The 22,449-nt window shown below is 41.1% G+C and overlaps 2 protein-coding genes across 6 annotated transcripts in view; one reads left to right on the top strand and one right to left on the bottom strand.

Moving 5' to 3' along the window:
- The window catches only part of DOCK7 (dedicator of cytokinesis 7), a 152,210-nt gene extending 149,622 nt beyond the window's left edge, over positions 1-2,588 (top strand). For both annotated transcript variants that reach the window (XM_084852329.1, XM_084852330.1), the window contains one exon: positions 1,376-2,588. In XM_084852329.1, coding sequence (XP_084708455.1) covers positions 1,376-1,418 — 43 coding nt within the window. In that variant the 3' untranslated portion in view covers positions 1,419-2,588. The remainder of the gene's footprint in view (positions 1-1,375) is intronic.
- Positions 1,798-18,359, bottom strand: USP1 (ubiquitin specific peptidase 1). 4 transcript variants are annotated; one of them, XM_084852335.1, is made up of 11 exons: positions 18,184-18,359; positions 17,988-18,044; positions 17,520-17,664; positions 15,936-16,166; positions 13,964-14,087; positions 12,668-12,763; positions 10,480-10,640; positions 9,192-9,892; positions 7,631-7,795; positions 6,045-6,246; positions 1,798-4,191 (listed from the first exon to the last, which is right to left on the bottom strand). In XM_084852335.1, the coding sequence occupies exons 4-11, from the start codon at positions 16,103-16,105 to the stop codon at positions 3,468-3,470; spliced, it is 2,343 nt and encodes a 780-aa protein (XP_084708461.1). In that variant the 5' UTR covers positions 16,106-16,166; positions 17,520-17,664; positions 17,988-18,044; positions 18,184-18,359; the 3' UTR covers positions 1,798-3,467. The 4 variants fall into 4 exon arrangements, with proteins under 4 accessions (XP_084708461.1, XP_084708459.1, XP_084708460.1 ...); XM_084852333.1 differs by lacking the exon at positions 17,520-17,664; XM_084852334.1 differs by having other exon boundaries at positions 17,988-18,359.
- Positions 18,360-22,449: the final 4,090 nt, after the last annotated feature.

Raw genomic sequence — 22,449 nt, forward strand, 5'->3', positions numbered from 1 at the left:
TGCTGAATAGGAAGAGAACATGGGAATGCAAATTGAAAGCCCCAACCTGTAGATTAGTAAGATGCTGATAATTTCTTGATTACACATCTGCCTCAAAGTTTGGTGTTTGTTTTTTACTTTGCCCTGCGTAGAGCGTGGCAGCACGTACCAACTGATGGATTGTTCGTATGGCGTCTCCAAGCCTCTGAGCTTTCTCAAACTTTCTTCAGAAGAGCAACCAACAAATGGGCTGAATTGGTAGCCATAGGGCTCTAGTACACACTGACGCAGGAGTGATCAGTTTTAGTTGATCCAGCAACAGCCATAAGGAAGGTTTCAGTACTCCCTGTAGTTGATACAACCCACAGGCAGCCAGAGTACAGGTTTATCTAAGGTTTAACATCAGATTTTGCATACAAAATTGATTTGAAGAGTAAGAATTCAAAAGTCTTTTGAGTGGTCAATTGATATCATGTTTCATGAGACAATATTCCATTGAGCAACTGAGGAATCATGAGTCCAGAAAAAGATCCATTGCCAAGATGTGTAGACCTGCTTGAATGCTAAATTTTGTTTCAATTCTAAAAGGCACAACATAAAATGGAAATGTGACTTCCAAATATAGATTTAAGATTTTGTTTTCTGAGTGAAATTTAGTTTGGTGCTGAAGAATATAAGTGCATGAAAACTGGCTTTCTGGGTCATCTGCTTAGGGTCATCGTAACACACCAAAATGAAGCACTTTGAATTCTCAGTGCTTTCAGTGGAGCAGTTAGGTATGTGCTGAAATCCCTTCCAATAATCAGTGGGACTTAAGGGTGTATTGGTTGGATCCAGATTTAGGCATGTGCAACTGGGCTTGCAAAACCAGACTTGCATAGCCCTTCCTCTCAGCTGCTTCTTCAGTCCTATGAAAATGTTACAAAGGTTTGGGGAAAACTACTTCAATGGGGCCAGAGGTGGTTTAGAGGGATCCCCCAAATTGGACAGAGGTACCTTCTTTGAGTGGAGCGCTTCCATACATGGAAGACAGATCTTGGATACAATCCTATCACCTTAACTGGGCGGTGTCCATTGTTTCTGATAGTGGAAACTGAAGGAAAAGCACAGAATGGGGCACTGAGTGCTCAATTCTCTGTTCCTAGCTTCTAGTCTAGCAGAATAAGGCATACAGCATTGACAATGCATTTGAGGCATGTTTGCCCGCTTTCTTAGAACAAATTGACCCCTCACAGGTCTCATTCAGTGGAGCTTAAATGTACTGGTTTGGGGCTAATTTCATAGAGCAAATGAAAACACTTTGTGTAGCACAATGTTATTTGGCACCAGAGAGTATGACTCTTGTCATTCACAGCTTGGAAGGCTGTAGCTTATCTCATTGTTTTTTCCTCCCCAGAGATTCCTTCAGCAGAATGAGCCTGCGCAAAATGGACATCTAAGCATGTAAAAAGGCAATTAGGATTTTTAAGGTACTGAAAAAGTGAGTTCGGTGTTAACACCAGGAAATCTTTAAAGTTTTATTTGGAAATAAAACTTTGGACTTTTGGACACCTCACACACATTTTACAGACTTGCATGAAACCATTGAGTGGTCAAACTTTCCTTACGAGTTGTCAAATGTAAACTTTAAAAAAAAATCTGCCAACAGTATGTGAAGTACTGTATGCAAACAGTATGCAAACTGAGACTGTCAACACAACTGTTTTTTAGAAAGCCTTTTTTAATATTCAAAGGTACTATAAGTGCATCAGCCATTATTTATAGCATTCTCTAATATTAAATGTTTTTTAGTTCATGTATTTAATTTATATTAGGAGCATTTGCATATGCATTCAACCCATTTTCATGTAGTGTTTATTTTAATGGTACCATTAAATATTTGAATGTTTACACTTTATTTCATGGTGCATCAGCTTTTCAAATTTATTTCTCTAAATGTTCAGAGATCTGAAAGGAAGTTAAGTTTAAGCGTGTGTAGGTAAGACTGGTTAACAGTGCAGGGAATGCTTTCATTTTTAAACTTAGTTTTGTGTCATGTGTCTATGCATATGGGTATCATGTGTCTGTGCCTCAAACTACTGGGATGGCCTTAAGGATAGAGCGGTTTGTAACAAGCAGCCTATTTCTCAGGAGTGCTTATCGCTGCCAGCTTCAAATGTTGTTTTCCTGCAAGTAAAGCAGGAACTTTCAAATATGAAAAGGTTTTTGGTTGGCACCAGAAAGACTACAAACATAGGCAGCAGCCTCTCTGGGGAGGCGTTCCACAACCAGGGTGCTACTGCCTTCTCTCTAGTAACCACCTGCCACACTTTATTTGGCAGGAGCACCAGGAGAAGGGTCACATAAGATGGTCTTAAGGTCCAGTAGGTGTATGTAGGAAGAGGCTATCCTTCCAGTAACCTGGGTCCAACCTGTTTAGGGCTTTGAACTGGGCCTGGAAACAAACTGGAGGTTTGAAGATGGTAAAGTACTGTTGTAATATGATCTTTATCAACCTTGGTATTGGTAACCCCAATTCAAGATAGTTTTAGAAATCATATTTTGAACATGACAGAATCTTTAGAAGTCACAATTGTTAAGGTACTGCTAAAATAAAGACAGTCCAATTCATGTCTGGTTCAAACCTCCTAACAATATTACACAAGAGCAAACCTGTTTTTTAGCACCAACCTTACATTCAAATATGAGTTACAATCAATCATGGCTCCCTGTATGATACAAATGCATGCAAACACATTTGTCACCTTCAAACCTTTTTTTAGGTATACATTGAAATGTGTTTTATGAAGTGGTCTTTAGAAATTTAAATTCCCTATACAAGTACCTAGCTATCTGAGGCATCTGTCACTAGTCCCACATCCTTACTTAAAAAGCACACAAAATCATTTTAAGACTAAACCCAATCAATCACTTAAATGAAAGTAAAGTCAAAAAACTGTTGAGAGATCCACAATACACGCTGCTATCTTGAAACTGAGATGAATGGATATCCCAACTGTTTTAACTGCCTTATTTTGAGCAACTGAGGAACACTGTGTCAAGAGGGAGGAAAGAAGATTGATCAATTTCAGCAGAGTTTTAGACTTTGGATGCATACTCACAAGCAGGAATGAAGAAACATTTATTTTTCCTTTACAGAAAGCAGTTTGATTTTTTTTTTTGACAGTAACTACAAATTTACTCCAGAATGTGAATACAAATAACTTTATTTTTTTTAAAAAGCTAATATACAAGTAGTGTGGTGAAATTAGCAACGATTTTATATACTACTGTGCTCTTAGGACATCATTTATTCAATGGGATATATACAGGTTTGTATTGCTAGAGTGATTTGTATAGAATCTATAAGTGAATTATCCACTTTAAAAAACATGTCCCATTTTTACAAAATCAAAGAGACCAATGAATTAAATTCTGTAGCCTCAAAAATGCAGTTACTCTTTAGTGCCAATCTGATGTAAAACTATTTACATAGGCAAAATACAACCTCACTCTACAATTTTCTTATAAAACAGCAGGTAAGGAGTAGATGTAGATGATGAAACGGGGGACAAAACGTTAAGAAAGTCTTTTTCCTCTGTAACCTTCACTTCAGAATCATCAAAAAGTAGCCATTTTCCCTCATACTCTTTCAGGCTCTGCATTATGTGCATTGCTTTATTTTCTAGTCCATTAGAAGTAGTACCAGTTCGCTCAAAATGTTCAGACTCCATGATTCCTTTAGTGTGGCTGCATTCAGCACTTCTAATTCCAGTGACCATGTTAGCCATCTTCTCAGAATGGGTTGCTTTGTTACTGGGCAAATCACAGTTGGATTTGCTTTTTTGTCCTCCAAGAAGCCCCACAGCTTCTATATTCTTTTTGTTCAATCCTTTATTAGGTTGAGCATTTCCACCAATTCTAAAGGAGACCTCACCATCATCATAGTCCTCAGTGACAGCTCTGGCTTCTTGTTCATTCAGTGGCTCTGGGCAAATTTTACAGAAAGTATCACTGACGAAATTATCTTTGTCTAATTCTAAGCTATCAATATTTTTAATTTTAACAGAGGCTGTGTAGTGCCCACTGCTGATAGTAACGCCACTGTGCATCACTACAGCAAATAATCCATAGATTTCATTGGCTGGGTTTATACTCCAGTCATCCAAGGACAGCTTGAGAGGTGTCTGTAAAGGAGTATTTATCTTGGAGAGCCCACCATAACAATCAAACCTTTTGGAGAAAAGTGATATATAGTTACTAGATTACAGCATTGCTTTCCACAGATTCTTTATTTAAGCAAACAAATGTTTTTTTAAAGTTTAAAGTTCACCTAATGTTCTTCTAGTATATAATAGCCACATTCTTAAACTTCAGCCCTTTTTTTCCTTTTAAACCTCAATTAGGTTATCATCCAGTAATAAAACTAGGACAGGTTTAAACTGCAAGGGCTGGGCTCAAAACAGGTATCCACTTTTGTTTAGTGAAAATGTAGAAGCCTGAAAATAAGAGCTATATGGCAGTAGTAGTGACAAGTGAAGGGTCGTTGTTTTTTTACATTGGTTGACTTGTGAGAAAGCAAGGTATTTTCACAACAGAGATAGTATCCATGAATGAAATTCTAGAGGTTAACTTGCCTGTTGAATCTATTTATTATAAATGATAATATGCTTGATAGAGGATAAAAACAGTTTAAGGATTGTTGGAATATGCGGCATTGGAATTACTTGCTTTTAAAAAACTAAGCACTGCTCAAGAGTAATATTTTGATAATTAAGAAAGGAGCATCTGTGGGGTGGAGGGGAGCTTAAATACATTTTTCACTTGCTTAGACTCAGTTATCCTGAGTCCTGGTAAGGTTTTTTTGTTTAAGAATTATCTCTCTCACCTGTCAATTTGTATGTGAAGTCATGTGTTCTCTTTCAGCAATGCCACAAGTTCACAAAGCACTATGATTTTACCATTGCCTAAACCACTTTTGCCTTTCAGCAATATTGTTTTCTAGACAACTGTCCAATTGTAGTATTTAGGTCTGCTTAAGTATTATTCACCTGTTGGAGAAAATACTCATTAGCAGGTGAGTGGAATTTAATATTGGCTGCTTTCCTTACAAAGTATCAGTTACAAGAAAATCTTTGACTGTGACCAAAGCAATGAAATAATGAAAATGAGATAGATGACTTCCTTTTCAGAAGGAGGTTTTGTTTAGGAATGCATATACCAGTAAGGAGTATATACAATGTGTCATTTTTAAAGGATGCAGGCATGAAGATAATTTGTAATGGGGTAATAACTTGGAACACGTCATATATTGTCTGACATCTATTCAAATGGAACACTCAATACGTATTCCTCCATTAATAAATTAGTATGATTCACTCACAAAATTGAATATGATTTATTAATTAACTAGATATAGTAGCTAACCAAGTAATTTTAGATGCAGCCCTCCCACTCCACAACATTTCAGGAGGTGAAACCTATGTGTATGTAAGTAGGCTCTTTGTGCATTCAGGAACCCAGATCACACAGGTTTCCCATTGTGTAAGGAGCCTACATGTGTACAGCTGTACTCACAGACTCATTTGTGTGGCTGTTGGGAGCAGATGGGCAGAGCCTTCCTTCCCCCACTATATGCATGGAAGGAGAAAGAATCAACAGGGCTAGTGTGAAGGTTCCACTGGAAGCACAGTATTAATCATAGTATAGCCATATTCAAGTATCCTTCTTCTATGTTTAATCAAGATATGATAGGGGAGAGTGAGGACAAGCGTGCTAGCTTTGCGCCACTTCCCCCACACCCCAGTCACCTTCCACAAACTGAATAATTTCTTACATGGGGAGTCTTTTCTACTCATATAGGTTCCCACAGTGATAAAGAAGCCTGATTTTTTAGCAGCTAAGACACCCCGCTCATCTTTTCTCTCCCCTTTCACATGCCAATTTAAACACATTAGTAGAATGCCTGAATAGGGCTAACATGCTTTGGAATAGTAAAGTGTCCATTTTGTTACTTATTCGCCTACATTTGAGTAAAGTTTTAGTTCTTGTAACAGGGGCTTTTCACGTGGTGTGTTAATACTCACTCTAAGCCACTAGCAGCAAAGCACTTCAAGTGGATTGTTATAACTTCAGGCATTTTATCAAATAGAAGACTACGTTCCGCTTCGGTGTAATGACGACAGTTTTCACAGAAATATTTATCTTCTCCCACAATCCTCTCCACAGAAGCAAACTGTGAAATTGCCCATTTGAGAGTTTTCACTTCTGTTTTGGGCTCTGGAGAAACTACAAGAGTTATGTTCAGTTGGCTTGATATAATTAACATTTTAATACATCTCTTCTGAAATTATAAAGTCAAATTGTTAATCAAAGTGATAACAATGAGAAATTTGGGTACAGTACCAAGATGTGAGGAGTTACACATCAGATACAACACGAGAATTGCAAAATGTTTGCCTTGCTGTGATCTCAAGACTCCCCAAAGTCAGGTCCCGGTTTCCCTACTAAATCAGCACTGCTTCAGCACAAGCAAGCACAAGACACTGACAGAGCACAAGATGGTTTCTTTTAAGGTAGATGAATTAGATGAAATTTGCAGGGATGGCTGCCCCTTCTGAAGGGATCAAGCCTGCAAAGTTTCAGATGACAAAGTAAAGGGATTTCTGTACAAAAACATCTTTTACATTTTGAGAGTATCTAAAAAAAGCACAAGCTTATCCCCTACATTCCTTGTGTACTGTTATTCTGAAAGCGACAGGCAAAACAGAGGTGGCCCTAAGTAAGAACCTGCAATGTCAGAAGTATAGGTGCACTGCTTTATGTGGGAGTCCTCAAATTTGGGGGGTGTTATTTGCTTCCCCTTCTGTGGTTTTTTGGGGGTAATTTGTATGAAAACAGCACACATCATACTGGTATCTTCAGGCAAGAAACTTGCCAAGATTCAGGGTAGGTGCAGGGGCTGGGAAGTTATGGTGATGGAAAACCAGTTTAAAGCTTTTTTCCTAGTGAAGCCTTTTAGCCATGAGACCATGAAAGAATTGCCATCTCACGGTCCAACCTTTGCCTTTCCCCAAAGCACAGTGATTGGAGACCCTCTGGCAAAATGTGCCCTATGATTAGAAGGTGGACCTGTCAGTCACTCAACCCCTTTCTCCCCCACCCAAATCAGCCAAAGATGCTATTTTTTCAGACACGGTCTGCCTTCCAAAGCCCAAATAGCAAATGAAATCTCATGCAGGATCCTGCTTAAGTTCTGGTCGCTTCAGAAGGAGGCTCGCTTCGCTAAGCACCAGGAACGGTCTGAAGGGCCCAATTCAGCTCAGGCTTCAGCCAAATCCAATGCACATTCCTAGGTGGCCTACAAGATCTCTTCCAACTCTTAATACTATGACTACAATGATATAAACATCATTCTATGAGATGGGTTTTAAGCAGACAATTTCATTTAAAAAAATTCATCTTGCCCCTATCATGAAGATTGTCAGAAAGACAACTTAAAAAGGAATTATAAATATATATAATGTATACTTAGTAATTAACACAGCTGGCAAAGAAGGTATACTGTGTCAATACTCTTAACCAAACACATTTTAGTATCCAATATGAGAAACCATAACGTTTATGAATCACACACAGGCATGCTAAAATCCTTTACCGTGGCTATACTTACTTTCAGAATTCTCTTCCCCTTTTGAGAGTTCATCTTTTTGAACTGGCACGCTGATATCTTGAAAGTCTTCTCTTCTCTCAGTGAAACACTCACATTCTAAACACCTTGTTCGCAATACCAACTGACCCTGGAAGAGTCTCTCCACTAAGTTGAAGACTGCTAATTCTGTACCAAAAGAAAAGTATGTAACAAATGAGGTTACTTTTCCTGCTGGGTTGTATCCAGTGGTGGCCAATTGCAGCAGAATGGGAACTGCTGGCAGAATGGATTTCCCATCCCCGCTGCAGCACCACACACACTCACCAAATCTGTTCCAGAGAGTTGAGGGACCCTCAGAAGCAGATCTGGAGCACACATGGGAAGGGGTGCAGGGGATAGCCCCATTGCACACACGGAAGTCAGCTCATACGACATTAGATTTAACCCATTATCAGGGCTCTCTCAGTGTCTTCTTCCTGCAGCATCTGATGCTGTTCCTCCTCAAAGTCCCTTGTCTTGGAGTAGCTTTCTATGGGGTTTGAAAAACTGAAGTGGGAAGGGGAAGGCTCAGAAGCTTGAGTGTAGTTGGAAGGCCCTGTGCTCAGGCAGAAGCTCCATAAGTGGCTCTTTAGATCTATTAGAGCAACACAGAAATCCTATTAGGGACTTCATTTATTAGGCAATACATTTGGGATGTATAATCTGTTGTTGTAGATACTACTCCAGTGCCGTTACAATCCCATCTTTCAGATGCAAGTAGCACATCCCCCAAAATTTATCATATTTTAGGATATTACTTTATACAGGGTGAGATAAGGGGATTGTTACAAGTATAGCAAAATACAAACAAATAAAACAAAACAGAGCCAGGCAGCTTTTTACTTCTAAAAAAAAAAAAAGAGAGAGAGAACCCAACTTTACCAGTCTACCTATACACAGACGTCTCAGGAGTTATTTCCATTGGTTTTAGTTAGTCTCCTATTTTAGTAAACATTCACATTTAACTGAACTTTAGCTTTGTAGTAAGTTAAATCCACAAGTTTTGGAAACTATATTAAACACTGGTCTCAGATGTATTAAATATGTCCCCCTACTGTACTTGTCAACTCAGATCTAGTTAACCCAATCTTGCAAGGTGCCAGTCTTCTGCATGCTTAAGACAAAAACTTAACAACTGTGGTCGGCGTATTGCAACTCTACGTGAGACACAGTCTGGCCATGAAATCTCTACAAGGCTGACTTATTATTGTCCCACCTTGGCTTAATAAACCTGAAAATGTGTTCAACCCCCATGGCCTGGCTCTGTGATAAACACAAGAGCAGGCCCAAGGAAGCGACACTTGTGCTTGTTCTGTCTCCTCTAACACCATGAAAGCTTATTCCAAAATAAATTTGTTAGTCTTTTAAGGTGCCACAAGACTCTTCGTTGCTTTTCCTGCAACAGACTAACACAGTGACCCCTCTAGAAATTCAAACAGCCAAGCACCCGTTATGATGTTTTCCTGCTATAAAATATAATGGCAGAGTGCCTGGATGAGCAAGCTGGAAAGATCCCGCCCCGCAATTTATTTATATGGCTAACCTCTCTTGCATTGTTTATCAATTCCTTTTTCAACAGTGCTTTCCACAGGAGATGATGAATCACAATATTCTTCCTTTGCTTGGTTACCATTTTCACACTTGAGGGAACTGTCTCTAAATTCACATCTGTCAATTTGTTTAATCGGATCTTTGTACCCCAAGTTTGTCGTCAGCTTCCCCAGACTACAAAATTTAGACAGAATGTTAGGTTGGTTGGTTGAAGTTTTTAACCAATTTAATCTAAGTTTTGATTTTTTATGGGTTGGCTTTATATTTTCATTTTCAATAGAATGTTTAATGGTAACTTCAGTTTGATTCTCCTTTTTTTCTTCCAGTGCTTTTCTCTTTGACCGGGTCTGTCTCAGATTTTCTTCTACACCATTTTTCTCTTTGGACACTTTGGATTTTTTCTTTTCATTGCCACCCTCCATTTCACTTTTTCTCTTCGCATTTCCTTTAGTTTTATCTTCACAGTCCTTTATAGCTTGGCCATCTAGTATACCACCATCTTCCACAACAATGCTAATACTGTCTGTATTTGGATAAGAGTCTTTCTCCAGTTCAACTGTAGGCTCTTCCAGTGATCTGTGTTTTAGTTCTTCCTTCAAGAGCTGACATGTTCCTTGGATATGCCCCAATATACACTGTAATACTTCTTGGGCATCATGTTGCAAATATCCCTCATACATGGGGTTGAGCTCCCTGTAAAAGTACAACATGTCATATAACCCAATATATACAGTCAGCAAATTAGATGTGTTACTTTGGCATAGTTTAGACAGGGATATATGAACATAACCAAACCTAGCAGGCATCCCATTTTAGGAATGCGTACCAATTTAGATGTATATAATGTAGACAAGATAGTTTAAGAAATAAAACTCCAACATTTAAAAATAAGTAGATGTACAGCTTTGTGAGTTGCCTGGTTTTGCAAGCTATGATGTATATAGAATCATGGAGGAACAATCTTATAAAAGCTTGCATATTACAAGAAAATATAGACCATAACTTATGATTGTGTCCTAATTAGTAATTTAAGTTTAATACCATGAGAATCAAAGAACAGTTCAGCAAACTTTAATCTGCATTATTGCTGGGCTATCTCACTATCAAAAGTGACTAGAAATAAGCATATGTACAAATACATTACTGGTAAAGTTATATTTCTTAAAAGAAATAATCCGATGCCTTTAATGGAAGGCTATCTTCCTATTTCAAAACATGAGATTTCTTATTGATTCAGTAATAGCTGGAAATACTGAAGCTTCTTAAAACATCAGTTGTACCTAAGTGTGTTTAGTAGTCTTCTTGGCTGAGTAGCAAGTTCATCTGTGTATTTCTCTGGATTTAACAAAAAGCTGGCCTGAAGCTGTTCAATTGAAACAACCAAGGAGTGTAAACTGCAGACCAATTCATAGCTTGCAAGAGAATCTTCTTTAATGGTCCTCTGTAAAGGCAAAGAAAAGAACTGTTTGCTTTTGCAAGTTAATTTTCTTGCCTACTTTAACAGTTGATTGATGATAATATGGTCGTTTCATAACACTGATGTATTTGATTTCTTTTTTGCACATCACCTCAAGCTATTAAGTTAATATGGTATTAAAAAACCAAACAAGTAAATTATCTCATTGTGATCAAACTATAGCAGACATGAAGTTATAAACCTTTCAAAATAAGATTAAAAAGCAAAGTTATACAACAGAGCCTAAGACCTGGTTTGCAAGTAACAACAAACCGTCATTTAATTAACCATTGTTTCTTGAATCATGGTTGTCATTGACCCAATTCACATGATCAAAATAGCCCACTGGGGCTTTTTAAAGTCGACTGTAGTGCATGCTGGGCAGAATTTGTACATTAAATGCCCGGCTGCAACATGTCATTTCACACAAGGATTAAACAGCCCTCACATAACCCACAGTCTGTTGTTGGGTTATGCAAAGGTTGCTTAAATCTCACACAACCCCCGCCGCCCAGGTCCGCAGATACAACAAGCCACAGCCAACCACTGAATATTCAAAATGGCCACCAGCCCACCATGACTTAAATCAGTGGTCTCCAAACTTTTTGATCATATACTCCTATCAGTAAAAGATTCTTGAGCATGCACCCCAATATATGTATGTTTATTTATTTATAAATTATATGCACATACTACCATACTACATTATGTACATTAAAAACATACACAAAAATAGAAATTTAAAAAGGATGAGATAAAGATGAAAAACAATATTTTAAACATATTTTTAATTTATTTTATTAATGTACAAAAAACCTTTTGGCTCTCACTAACAAAAAATTAGTATTGTCCATTTTGTGAGGGATAGGTTAGTTAATACTAGATAACATAATCCATAAATCCACTTAACTGGGCACACATTGTCACAATATGCTGAAAGCAAAGGATTGAGCGAGGGTGCCACTGTCAACTTGCAAGGAGGGGAAAGGCCTCCTTGCAAGGAGGAGAAAGGTGTGCTTGGCCAGGCTCCTGCCTGCACGAGGTTGCTGGCCCTGCACACAGTTGGACAAGAATGACAGCCCCCGCTCCTTGTACATGCTTCTTTCTCAGCTTCGTTCTGCCAAAGGAGAGTGGGAAGTGTTAATTTCCTTCCCGCTCTCCTTCGGCAGGATGGCAGCTGCTCCGGTGCCATAGCAGAGCAAGCAACTGCACCCTCCTCTGCCGTGCCTGGCAGAGACTGGGGCAGTTGCTCTTGGTGGCTGCTCTTGGTGGCTGCAGCAGAGGCAGAATAGGACTGGAGCCAAGAGAAATGCCATGGAGCATTCCCTCTCCGTTCCCTTCCCATCCTGCTGCCTCTGCCGCAGCCATGATTGCACACAATGGCTGCTCTTCGGGGCAGTGGGAGGCTGCTCAATTAACAGGTGGTTCGCGCACCCCACTTTGGAGACCACTGACTTAAATAAGTCACAGTGGGCTGTTCGATCATGTGAGCCAGCCCATTATGTGCAAATGTGGAACTATGGGTTAACTATGGATTGTTAGCCATGAAGAACCCACACAGAGAACCCCTTGGTTTGGATTGTGAACTGTGGGTTGTTTAAACCATGCGTTGTCATTATGTGTGAACCCAGAATCATGGGTTATTTTGCCAGGCTACTGGGACAGCAGGCAAGTGCAGTCAAAACACCCAACCTCTTTACATGCCAGTATTGCAGTACCTGCAAAGGCATTTGGGATACAGGGAGAGAATGGGAGGAGGGAAACAAACAACCCAGGGACTGAGAAAACAAACCATGGCTTGTTCGATCGTCTGCCAGACAAACCCTGTGTAGGGCAATAAACCAAGCATTACACGCAGACCAGCTTTATATTACTCTGCTACAGAAGTGACATTCTTCATTATACACTTCCTTCCAAAGGAAGAAGCCAAAGTGTAATTAGTTATGCTGCATTCACAATATAGTGACCTTTCTTAGCTACAATATATCTAATAGTAGGCAGTACACTCTTACCTTATCAATTTCATCCTTTAAGTTTTCCTTCTTGTTTGAAATTATATTAAATAATTGTTTCACTCCAGTTTTAAAGCCAGGACAAAAATACAGCACCTAAAGTAAGAATAAAACAAACTGTAAAACGTAGGAACAAATAGCGTATTTCGCTATAAATGTATGTGGTATAGAAGATGAAATATTTCACTTGTACCAAAGACCTTCATTCAAGTCCCTGCTCATGTGTGAAGCTCATTGGGTGACCCTGGACCAGCCACTATCTCTCAATTAATCTATCTCACAGGGTAGCTATTAAAATAAAAATGCCACTCTGGGATCCTTGCATGAATGATGGGATACAAATTTAATTCAAAAGTTGGTACTCAGCAGGTGTGGTTGTATATTTATCTATACACAGAAGTGAAGAAATAAAGCTAGAAATGTACCCAGCATTAGAAAATAGGACAGGAACAAACTGCCATGATAAATATTACGCACAGATTCAGTGTCAGGCCATAATAAATTGTCAGTGCTAATAAATGTTAACAGAAATGGAGGTAACAGACACATGATCAGAAGCTAGATTTTTGGGGAAGACCATTTTGAGAATTCTCTCCACACAACGCTTTTGCATTGGGCTGGGAATTGGGTGAATAAGCAATATCCAAGACCTGGACTGTATAATTGATCAAAGAGACAGCTTTATAGCAAACTTCAGTTCAGTACTTCTGATGCAACTCAATGCATCTACAATTTATACAAATATGTGATATTTATAAATAAAACCTTATCATCAAAACATTTGCTTTGAATTTTCTGCTTATTTTATATCTTTCTACCAGAAGCCTAGGGACTTTTAAGAATGAAAAGGATGGACAAGTGCCTGAAGGAGTTGTAAAGCTTTTTAGAGCTGACTTAAAACATTCTAGAAGTTCTTAAAGAGATATTCAGTTGTAAACAGAAATATGCATTTATTGTTACAAAAAATGGATTTATAATTACTGAAGCAGTATTTTCCTCCCCCATTGTTGTATTTATTTTGGATATAAACATGCACTTGGAATTTCATTTCTAAGTGCCATGCACTGGGCTTCAGTGTTCACACATTGACCCAGTTAGGATGTCACAGCAATCCAGTTTTTTTAAAAAAAAAATAAACCTGGGTTGTTGTGAGTGAATGAGCTGATGCATACTGCCCAATTTGGACTGGCTAAACCACCCAGGGATGAAGCGTTTTGTGCAAACCAGGAACCTGTCCAATATAGATACCTAAAGTAAGATTTTAACATTAACTTTCTAATCCTATTATAAATTTACCTGAAGTATACTGTTAAGATAACAAGTGTTGCCAAGGTTGTTTAAGCCCACAAAAGGCAGCATGTTGTCTTTCTTCTCACAGCAAACAGGTGAAAGCAATTGCGCTGCAGGAACTACTTGATCACTATTATGCAAAGAAGAATTTAAATCCCAAAATACACATGGATAACATAACATACACTTCTATTCAGTTCTATTCAGAAATAAGGCACACTGATGTAAATGGGACTTACTCCCAGTTAAGTGTGTACAGATGCAGCTTAAATTAGTTTTAAAATGATGACCTTTTACTAAAACACTAATTGCTTCTTAATCACTGTTTTTGTTCTAAATAGAAATCTCACATTACCAGAACTATAAATTAATGGAACTTATAGCACAGCCAAATAAGCATCTACATAAACAATATTTTTGAAATGCATACAAAAATAGCTGAATGTGTTTTTCCTTAACAATGTAACACACTGCTTTCAAATCCACATTGAACTAGCCTTTTGCTCAAGTTTTATTATCCTGCATCTTGGTACAGGTATTTAAATCACCTAAGGAGAAACACATGGTTTCATAAGATAAGTAATCACGCAGAAGCATTAAACTAGTGAATATACTGTATGGCCATTATCAGGCCAGGTTTTAAAGTTTGTCCCCACGCAGCCTGCTTGAATGATCATTGTATTATATTTTGGCACCTTTATCCACTGAAACATACTGGTGAGGTATAAGTTGTTGACCTCATGTCAATCTTAATAACATGTACAAGAACGAAAGTGTGCAGTACAATCATAAGAGTGCTTACTGAGAAGCAAATCATCGTGGTTACTGTTTATTAGTCCCTATTGGCAGTACAGTCCTATACATGCTTACTTGAAAGTATGGCCCACAGTATCCAGTAAAGCTTGCTCTAGAATAAGTGTGCATACGACTCTACCTTCCGTATGCTAGGACTGCATTAAGAAACCTTTTCTCAAAATGTAATGTTAGGAAAAGTTTCCCTTTTAGTTCTGAAAATAATATTTTGTCATCTAAAGCTATATAGAATACAATCTAGCCACAGTTAAAACTCCATTAAATCCCATTTATTTCAAGGGGGAGTCTAGTACATTTCAAACAGTACAGTCCTATGCATGTCTACCCAGATGTAAGTCTTACTGTTTTCAGTTGGGCTTATTTCCAGGAAAGTGTGCATGAGATTGCAGCTTAAGGGCACTATCCCAGGGAGATAGTCATCAGCCTCCAAACTCAGAGGCTGAGGACTATCCAGTGCAGGGCGGCTGCAGCACGGAGGCAATCCTCGCCTTTGTGCTCTGGCCGCCCTGCATTTTTGGCTAGACAGACAATTTTGCCTGTCTATCCAGGAAACTTCGGAGCAGGAGGGGCGAGGCTGTGCAACACATAGGAAGCTGCATAATACGGCATCTGCAGTCTCCTCCCCACCCCTGGGACCACCCCTTTTCACCATCTCTGAGCATGGAGAGAACTGCACCAGCTCTGAGAGGGCAGGCAGTGTGGTTTCTGGGCTCCGAGTTGAGAGCTCTGGTTCCCACCTCAGAGCCCAGAATCCAAAAAAATCCTATGTCCAAAAACTATGTCTGGGGGACATATGATTGCTCTTTAGATCTCTTCCTGTAAAATGGCTCTTAAAAATTTCAAGTTCAGATGGACTTTGCCTAAGCTGCCCATAATTAACATACTATAGGCCTCATTTAAAAGTTTTAATAGCTTTAGACTAGGAGCAACTGGAAGTATATATACTGATGGGCAGGTTATGTAACATTTAAACATTAAAACTAAGTGTATTATAATAAACTAGTATAATCGTATTTAACAGCCAGTAAGATTTTACACAAATGATATATTTTAGTATGTTAGTTACAGTTAACTGTCACAAATACAGAGCTAAAGACCCACCTCAAAAAAACTTTTCTAAGGTTCTCATTTTTATTGTGATGAAAATTTAAAAACAAATTCTTACATTTCAGAGCACTCATATTCTGAAGTCTTCTGTTCATTTTCTGGTGTTTCTGCAAAATCCAGGGCTCTTTTTGTTTCTCTTTTCTGAAAAAACTTCAATGACAGTCTGCTTTTTTTCGTTGGGGTGTCTCTTGAAAGTCCATTACTGTCACTGGGCAACAAGCCTGGCATTTTCCCACCCTCACTAGAACGTTGAGTGAGCAATCAGAAAAACTGCAACCTGTAGTTATTCCTGTTAATGCATATCAAATATCATGTTTATGTTTTGCAAGAGATAACATGTATTGTGACAATACTTCCAAGAGTAATCAGAGCACACCTAAGTAAGCTGGTAAAGTGACTGCACTTTTTATCAGCACATACTGTAGCTCAGATTGTTTTGATCCTTTAAAAAGCTCTTTGGCCTGGAATACAACAAAGAAGTTTGTTTCCTTTATTTAGGACAGGCGGCTTCCACTTCCAGATGTTTAGTGGGAAGGATAGGAAGAATAAAACAGTGCAGGGATCAGAAATTGACAGCCGCCCCTTAGGCTGCAATCCTAAATATATTTGCTAAGGAGTAGACCCAAGTAACCCCATTTACTTGAGTAAACATGCTTAGGATCAGGGTTTTACTTTTCTGTAACAACTCCGCGACATCACACACATACTCCCCGATTGCAGCCTTAAAACCTGATTTCTCGAGGTTTTCCTCCCAAGCCCAAGTGCGACACCTACCGCGACAAGGAGCAAAACCAAGAAACCCTTTCAAAAGGACATGAGGGAGGACTTTATTTTCATTTTTTTTGGTCATTAGACCCAACTACAGCAGAGGATTTCATAACTTGCCTTGCAACAACACTGCCCTAATTCTCAACTCATCGATGAAGAGGGAAGGGAGGGAGGAGTGAAAGGTCGGAAAGAGCATTTTTCTCTCCCTGCAGCCATAGCAGCTCAGGAGAAGCTTTCCTCAACACTTGCAAAGAACAGGCCAAAGATTATGGACAGCAAGGAAAAGGGGGCAGCGAGGATGGATTACGGTGTACAGCTGCTATAGGGGTTCATCACACAGAACTTTTATCCTGCTATTGAGATGGCTCTCTCATGGAAGTTCACGGGCTCTTTAGATAACGCCATTACCCTCCAGGGTGTCTCCCACAATTTTCCCCAGCCTATCCCATGTTTTCCCCAAACACAATAAATGTGGTATTTTTTCCACCCCATTGAACAGGAGCAGCATGACCATGAAATTCTCCAATAGCGGAAGAAACCGCTGTCTCTGCCTGTTGTGAGAGTTTGTTTTCAGTTGCTGGGGTGGGGGGGTGGTCAGGATGACAAAGGCATTGAGGATGGGAGTGGGTGCAGGAGCAGATTTGACAGGCACGAGGGCAAGAATGACCTGTTGATTTTCCTAGATTCTTAGGTGTCTGCCATGTGCTTGAGCACATTTCTCAGCTGGAGGGAGAAGAGGGTAAAATGCCTCCCTGCAAGGGAGGGAGACACATCTGATCCCCCACCCCAAGCTCAGAAGTAAAGTCCTCAGAGCACCCCATTAAGTTCAATGGGGCTTACTCCCAAATAAGTGTGCCGAGGGTTGCAGACTTACAGGGCGATCTTATGTCTACTTAGAAGTAAGTCCCACTGAGCTCAACGGGGTGTACTCCGACGTTAAGTGTGCCAAGGGTTGCAGACTTACAGCACAATCTTACATTTTACGTCTACTCAGACATAAATCAGAGGTTTCCTGGGGGCTGCAAGAAAAGAGTACAGCAGAAGTTAAGCTACGGAAACAAGACACGCACACCCGCCCCAGTTCAAACCACGTGTCTGCCGGGTAAAGAAGCCCTTCCTAATCCCGCAAAGAAACCGAAAGCAGGAAGCTCTGGAAAAGATGTGGAGTTTTGCTTAATGTAGAAACACCCACTCCCAGCGGCAAAAGAACTCGACCAAGACTCGTGGCGGCTCCAGGGATGCTGCCTCAGACGTTCACCCGGGGATTGGGGGGGGGGGGGGGAGAAAGAGAAGCCGAAGCTCGCTGGGTGCCTTTGGGCCAGTCATTGACTGTCTAACCTACCTCACGGGGCTGTTGTGAAGAGCGGAGGAGGAGGGTCACGTACACAGCTTTGGGCTCCTTGGAGGAAAGGCAGGTTTTAAATGTAGCAAATAAACAAAATAAACACTGCCCGCCCGTCGGAAGGGAACCCGCGCGCGCCTACACGCCCTCCGCTTTGCCCGGCTCGCTCACGGAGGCCACGGCCGCATCTCCTCACCGGCTACATCGTCTCGTTCTGCCAGGCCCCGGCGGGCAAGGCGGGACAGGGCGCTATCCCGGGAAGCTCCTCTCCGGTTGCTGCAGAGATTATATTGGATGACCCCAATCTCGGTCTCCCCCTCAACGGGAAGCTTGGCGCGTTTTGCACACCGCCAGGACCCCTCCCTTTCGACTGCGTTTCTCGCGCCCGGAGCTTCTGAGCCGCCCGCGCGAATGCCGGGTTAAAAATAATATCCCCCCCCCCCAAAAAAAAGGCCACGGGACTGGAGCCGGCAAAAATAGAGCAGACAGTATCCCATGCTTATTTGGTGTCCGCCTCCACTCTGTTACAGCTCAGTCTAATCACCAAGGCCTCCCCATTGGTCTCTTGGATCAGGCAGATGTCTAGACAGCTCACAAAGGCCCTAGCGAAATGCGCGCGTGCGACAGTAGAGGCCTGGCTGACGGGCTCAAAGCCCGCGACAGGAGAGGAGGATTGAAGCGGGCTGATGAAAATATGAATAATGCCGTCGTGGCCACGCCCCGTTTCGTAGTTTAGCCAATCGCGACTGGTGTTGACTAACCAATTGCCCGCAAGAGACAAAGGGATGCAGGGCGACGTTTAAATGCGGGCAATATAACGGTTGCTGGGAAGGGGCGGGGCGGGCGAAAAGAAGCTGGGGCAGGAATTGCCTTTAAAAAGCATAACCTCGCGCACAGTGGCCAGCCTTTGCTTTGATGGGGGGCTAAACTACACAGGGAATGTGTATTGCCAAAAGGGTGCCAAAAGCTCCCCCTGTTGTTTAGAAGTCAAAGCTGTAGTTCAGTCTGCAAATAACAATCTCCCCTTTAAAGAAGCCTGTGCTGCTGCACAGGAAACGCTGGGGTGAGCTGAGACTCAAAAGGGCCATGTGTAGGAGATGGAAGGAAGGACCTATTACCGGGCAGGAATGTAATACGGTTGCCTAAACCTGTCAGGATGGTGTCAGGAAGGTGAAGGCCCAGAATGAGCTGAGACTTGTGAGGAAGCCAAAAACAAAGAAAGGGAGCAGCTTTGGCTACAGGAAGGACAAGGTCAAGGAAGAACAAGGTCAAGGAAGAGTGGGTCCACTGCTTAGGGAAGATGGTGAATGGTTAACAGGTGATGGTGAGAGGGCAGAACTACGCAACCCCCGTTCTGCCTCAGTCTTCTCCTACAATGGGGAGTTGTGTTTAACCTTGGATAAGTAGAACAAAGGATATAGGAAGGGATTTGCAGCCTAGAATAGGTAAAGATGTGGACAGAAAGTACTTAACTACATTAAGGGAGCAATCTTACAGCCGCTTAACACTGTCTAGGGGGGCATACGATTGTGCAGTTCCCAGAAACCATGCTCCCTGCCCCCTTGTAGCTAGCGTGGTTCTCCATGCTCAGAAATAGAACACGGAGATGGGGGGATGGGGGTGGAGAGGAGACTGCAGGGTTCTCCAGGCCCCTTCCCTCCCCAAAGCTGCGCCTAGGTGGGTGAACTTGCCCGTCAAGGCAAAGATGCAGGGCAGCTGGGGCACAGAGGAGAGAATGCCCTCCATGCTCCAGCTCCCCTGTATAGGATAGTCAGCAGCCTCTGATTTCGAAGGCTGGCGACTATTCAGATAGTATTGCACCCTAAATGGGTTCAAGTCTCAAAGACCAGATGAATTACATCCCTGGGTGCTAAAGAAGCTTGCAGATGTTGTTTCAGAGGCACTGTCTGTAATCTATAAGAACTCCTGGAGAACAGGTGAGGTTCTGGAAAACTGCAGACAGGCAAATGTTGCCCCATCTTCAAGAAGGGAAAAGGTAGATCCAGGAAACTGTGAGCCAGTCAGCCTGATGTCAATACCACCGGGCAAAATTCTAGAACAGATGAGTCTGAATATCTAGGAAAATAATCCATTGATTACTAAGGGTCAGCATTCGTTTGTCAGGAATAAGTCATGGCCAGAGTCATGCCATCGCCTTTGTTTGACAGAGTTACTAATTTGATAGATCATTGGACTGCTGTGGATATAATATATCTTGATTTCAGCAAAGCATTTGACAATGTTTCCCATTGTTGACAAGATGGTATAATGTGGTAAATCCTTGTTGACAAGATGGTAAAATGTGGGTTTGACAAAACTACTGATTAGGTGGATCCATAACTGATTGAGCAACCATATTTAATTAGTACTAATTAATGCTTGGCATCTCCCGGGAGGGAGATCTCGTGTGGGGTGCTGCAGGCTGTTCAACATCTTATAAATTGCGTGAATGAAGATGTAGAGGGGTTGTTTATCAAATTTGCAGATTACACAAAACAAGGAGGGATAGCTACACCATAGAAGACAGGATCAAGATTTGAAAGGATCTAGACAGGTTGGAATGCTGTACTGAATCTAACAAGATGTGATTCAACAAAGACAAATTAAAGTCTTTGATTTAGGTACAAAAAAAAGACACAAGTACAGGATGGGGGAGATCTGGTCTGGCAGCTGTACATGTAAAAAAGAACTAGAGGTCTTAGTGGATCACAAGCTGAATATGAGCCAGCAGTGCACTGCGGCAGCTAAGAAGGGTAATGCACCCTTGGGCTGTATTAACAGAAGCATAAGAACATGAGAAGAGCCATGTTGGATCAGACCAAGGGTCCATCTAATCCAGCATTCTGTTCACACAGTGGCCAACCAGCTATTGACCCATAAGCAGGGCATGAGTGCAACAGCACCCTCCCACCCATGTTCCCCAGCAACTGGTGTACACAGGCTCACTGCCTCTGGTACTGGAGGTAGCACATAGCCATCAAGACTAGTTGCCATTGATAGCCTTTTCCTCCAGGAATTTGTCCAACCCCCTTTTAAAGCCATCCAAACTGGTGGCCATCACTACTTCCAGTGGTAGTGAATTCCATAGTTTAACTATGCACTGGGTGAAGAAGTACTTCTTTTTATCTGTCCTGATTCTCCCACCAATCAGCTTCATAGAATGACCCCACGTTCTAGTATTTTGAGAGAGGGAGCAAAATATTTCCCTATCCACATTCTCCACACCATGCATAATTTTGTAGACCTCTATCATGTCTCCCCTTACCCTCCTTTCTTCCAAGCTAAACAATCCCAGCTATTGTAACCTTCTGTCATAGGGGAGATACTCCAGCTGCTTGATCATTTTAGTTGCCCTTTTCTGCACCTTTTCCAGCTCTACAATATCTTTTTTAGGTGTGGTGACCGGAACGTTACACAGTATTCCAAATGTAGTTGCGCCATAGATTTGTATAGGGGCAGTATGATGTTGACAGTTTTATTCTCAATCCGTTTTCTAATTATGCCTAATGTGGAGTTTGCCTTTTTTACAGTGGCTGCACACTGGATTGACATCTTCATTGAGCTGTCCACCACAACCCCAAGATCTCTTTCCTGGTCAGTCACTGCTAGCTCAGATCCCATCAGGCTATACTTGAAGTTGGGATTTTTTGCCCCAACAGGCATGAGAGCCAGTGTGGTGTAGTGGCAAGAGTGCTGGACTAGGAGCTGGGAGATCCGGGTTCTAGTCCCCACTCGGCCATGGAAGCTCACTGGGTGACTTTGGGCCAGTCACACACTCTCAGCCCAACCCACCTCACAGGGTTGTTGTTGTGAGGATAAAATGGAGAGGAGGAGGATAATGTAAGCCGCCTTGGGTTCCTTGCAAGAGGAAAAATGCAATAAATAAAATAAAATAAATCACTTTACACTTGCTTACATTGAACCACATTTGCCATTTAGATGCCCATTCTCCCAGTTTGGAGAGATGCTTTTGGAGCTCTTCACAATCCCTTTTTGTTTTAACCACCCTAAATAAATTGGTGTCATCCGCAAACTTGGCCCCTTAACTGCTCACTCCTAATTCCAGATCATTTATGGACAGGCTGAAAAGCATTGGTCCTAATATAGATCCCTGTGGGACCCCACTATTTACTTCCCTCCATTGACTTCCCTCTATTGGGAGAATTTACAATTTATTCTTACTCTCTGCTTTCTGTTCTTTAACCAGTTACTGATCCATAAGAGGACCTGTCCTCTTACTTCATGTCTGCTAAGTTTTCTCAGGAGTCTTTGGTGAGGGACTTTGTCAAAAGCCTTTTGGAAGTCCAAGTAAACAGTGTCTACAAGATCGCCCCGTCTACATGTTTATTGACGCTCTCAAAGAACTCTTAGGAGTTTAGTGAGACAGGACTTACCTTGCAGAAGTCGTGTTGATTCTTTTTCAGAAGGGCTTGTCCTATATGCTAACTAATTTTATCTTTAA

Source organism: Heloderma suspectum, chromosome 4 (assembly GCF_057233095.1).
Source record: "Heloderma suspectum isolate Gila_16-S chromosome 4, 16-S_ref, whole genome shotgun sequence".
In the NCBI taxonomy this organism is placed as follows: domain Eukaryota; kingdom Metazoa; phylum Chordata; class Lepidosauria; order Squamata; family Helodermatidae; genus Heloderma; species Heloderma suspectum.

What these genes read in the sequence shown, in the direction of transcription:
- USP1 (XM_084852332.1), bottom strand. Translation starts at nt 16,105, where the DNA reads ATGCCAGGCTTGTTGCCCAGTGACAGTAATGGACTTTCAAGAGACACC. An exon ending in GAATATGAGTGCTCTGAAAT is followed by an intron (nt 14,088 to 15,935) that starts GTAAGAATTTGT and finishes TTTGCATAATAG; the next exon opens with TGATCAAGTAGTTCCTGCAG. An exon ending in AGGGGAAGAGAATTCTGAAA is followed by an intron (nt 6,247 to 7,630) that starts GTAAGTATAGCC and finishes TAACTCTTGTAG; the next exon opens with TTTCTCCAGAGCCCAAAACA.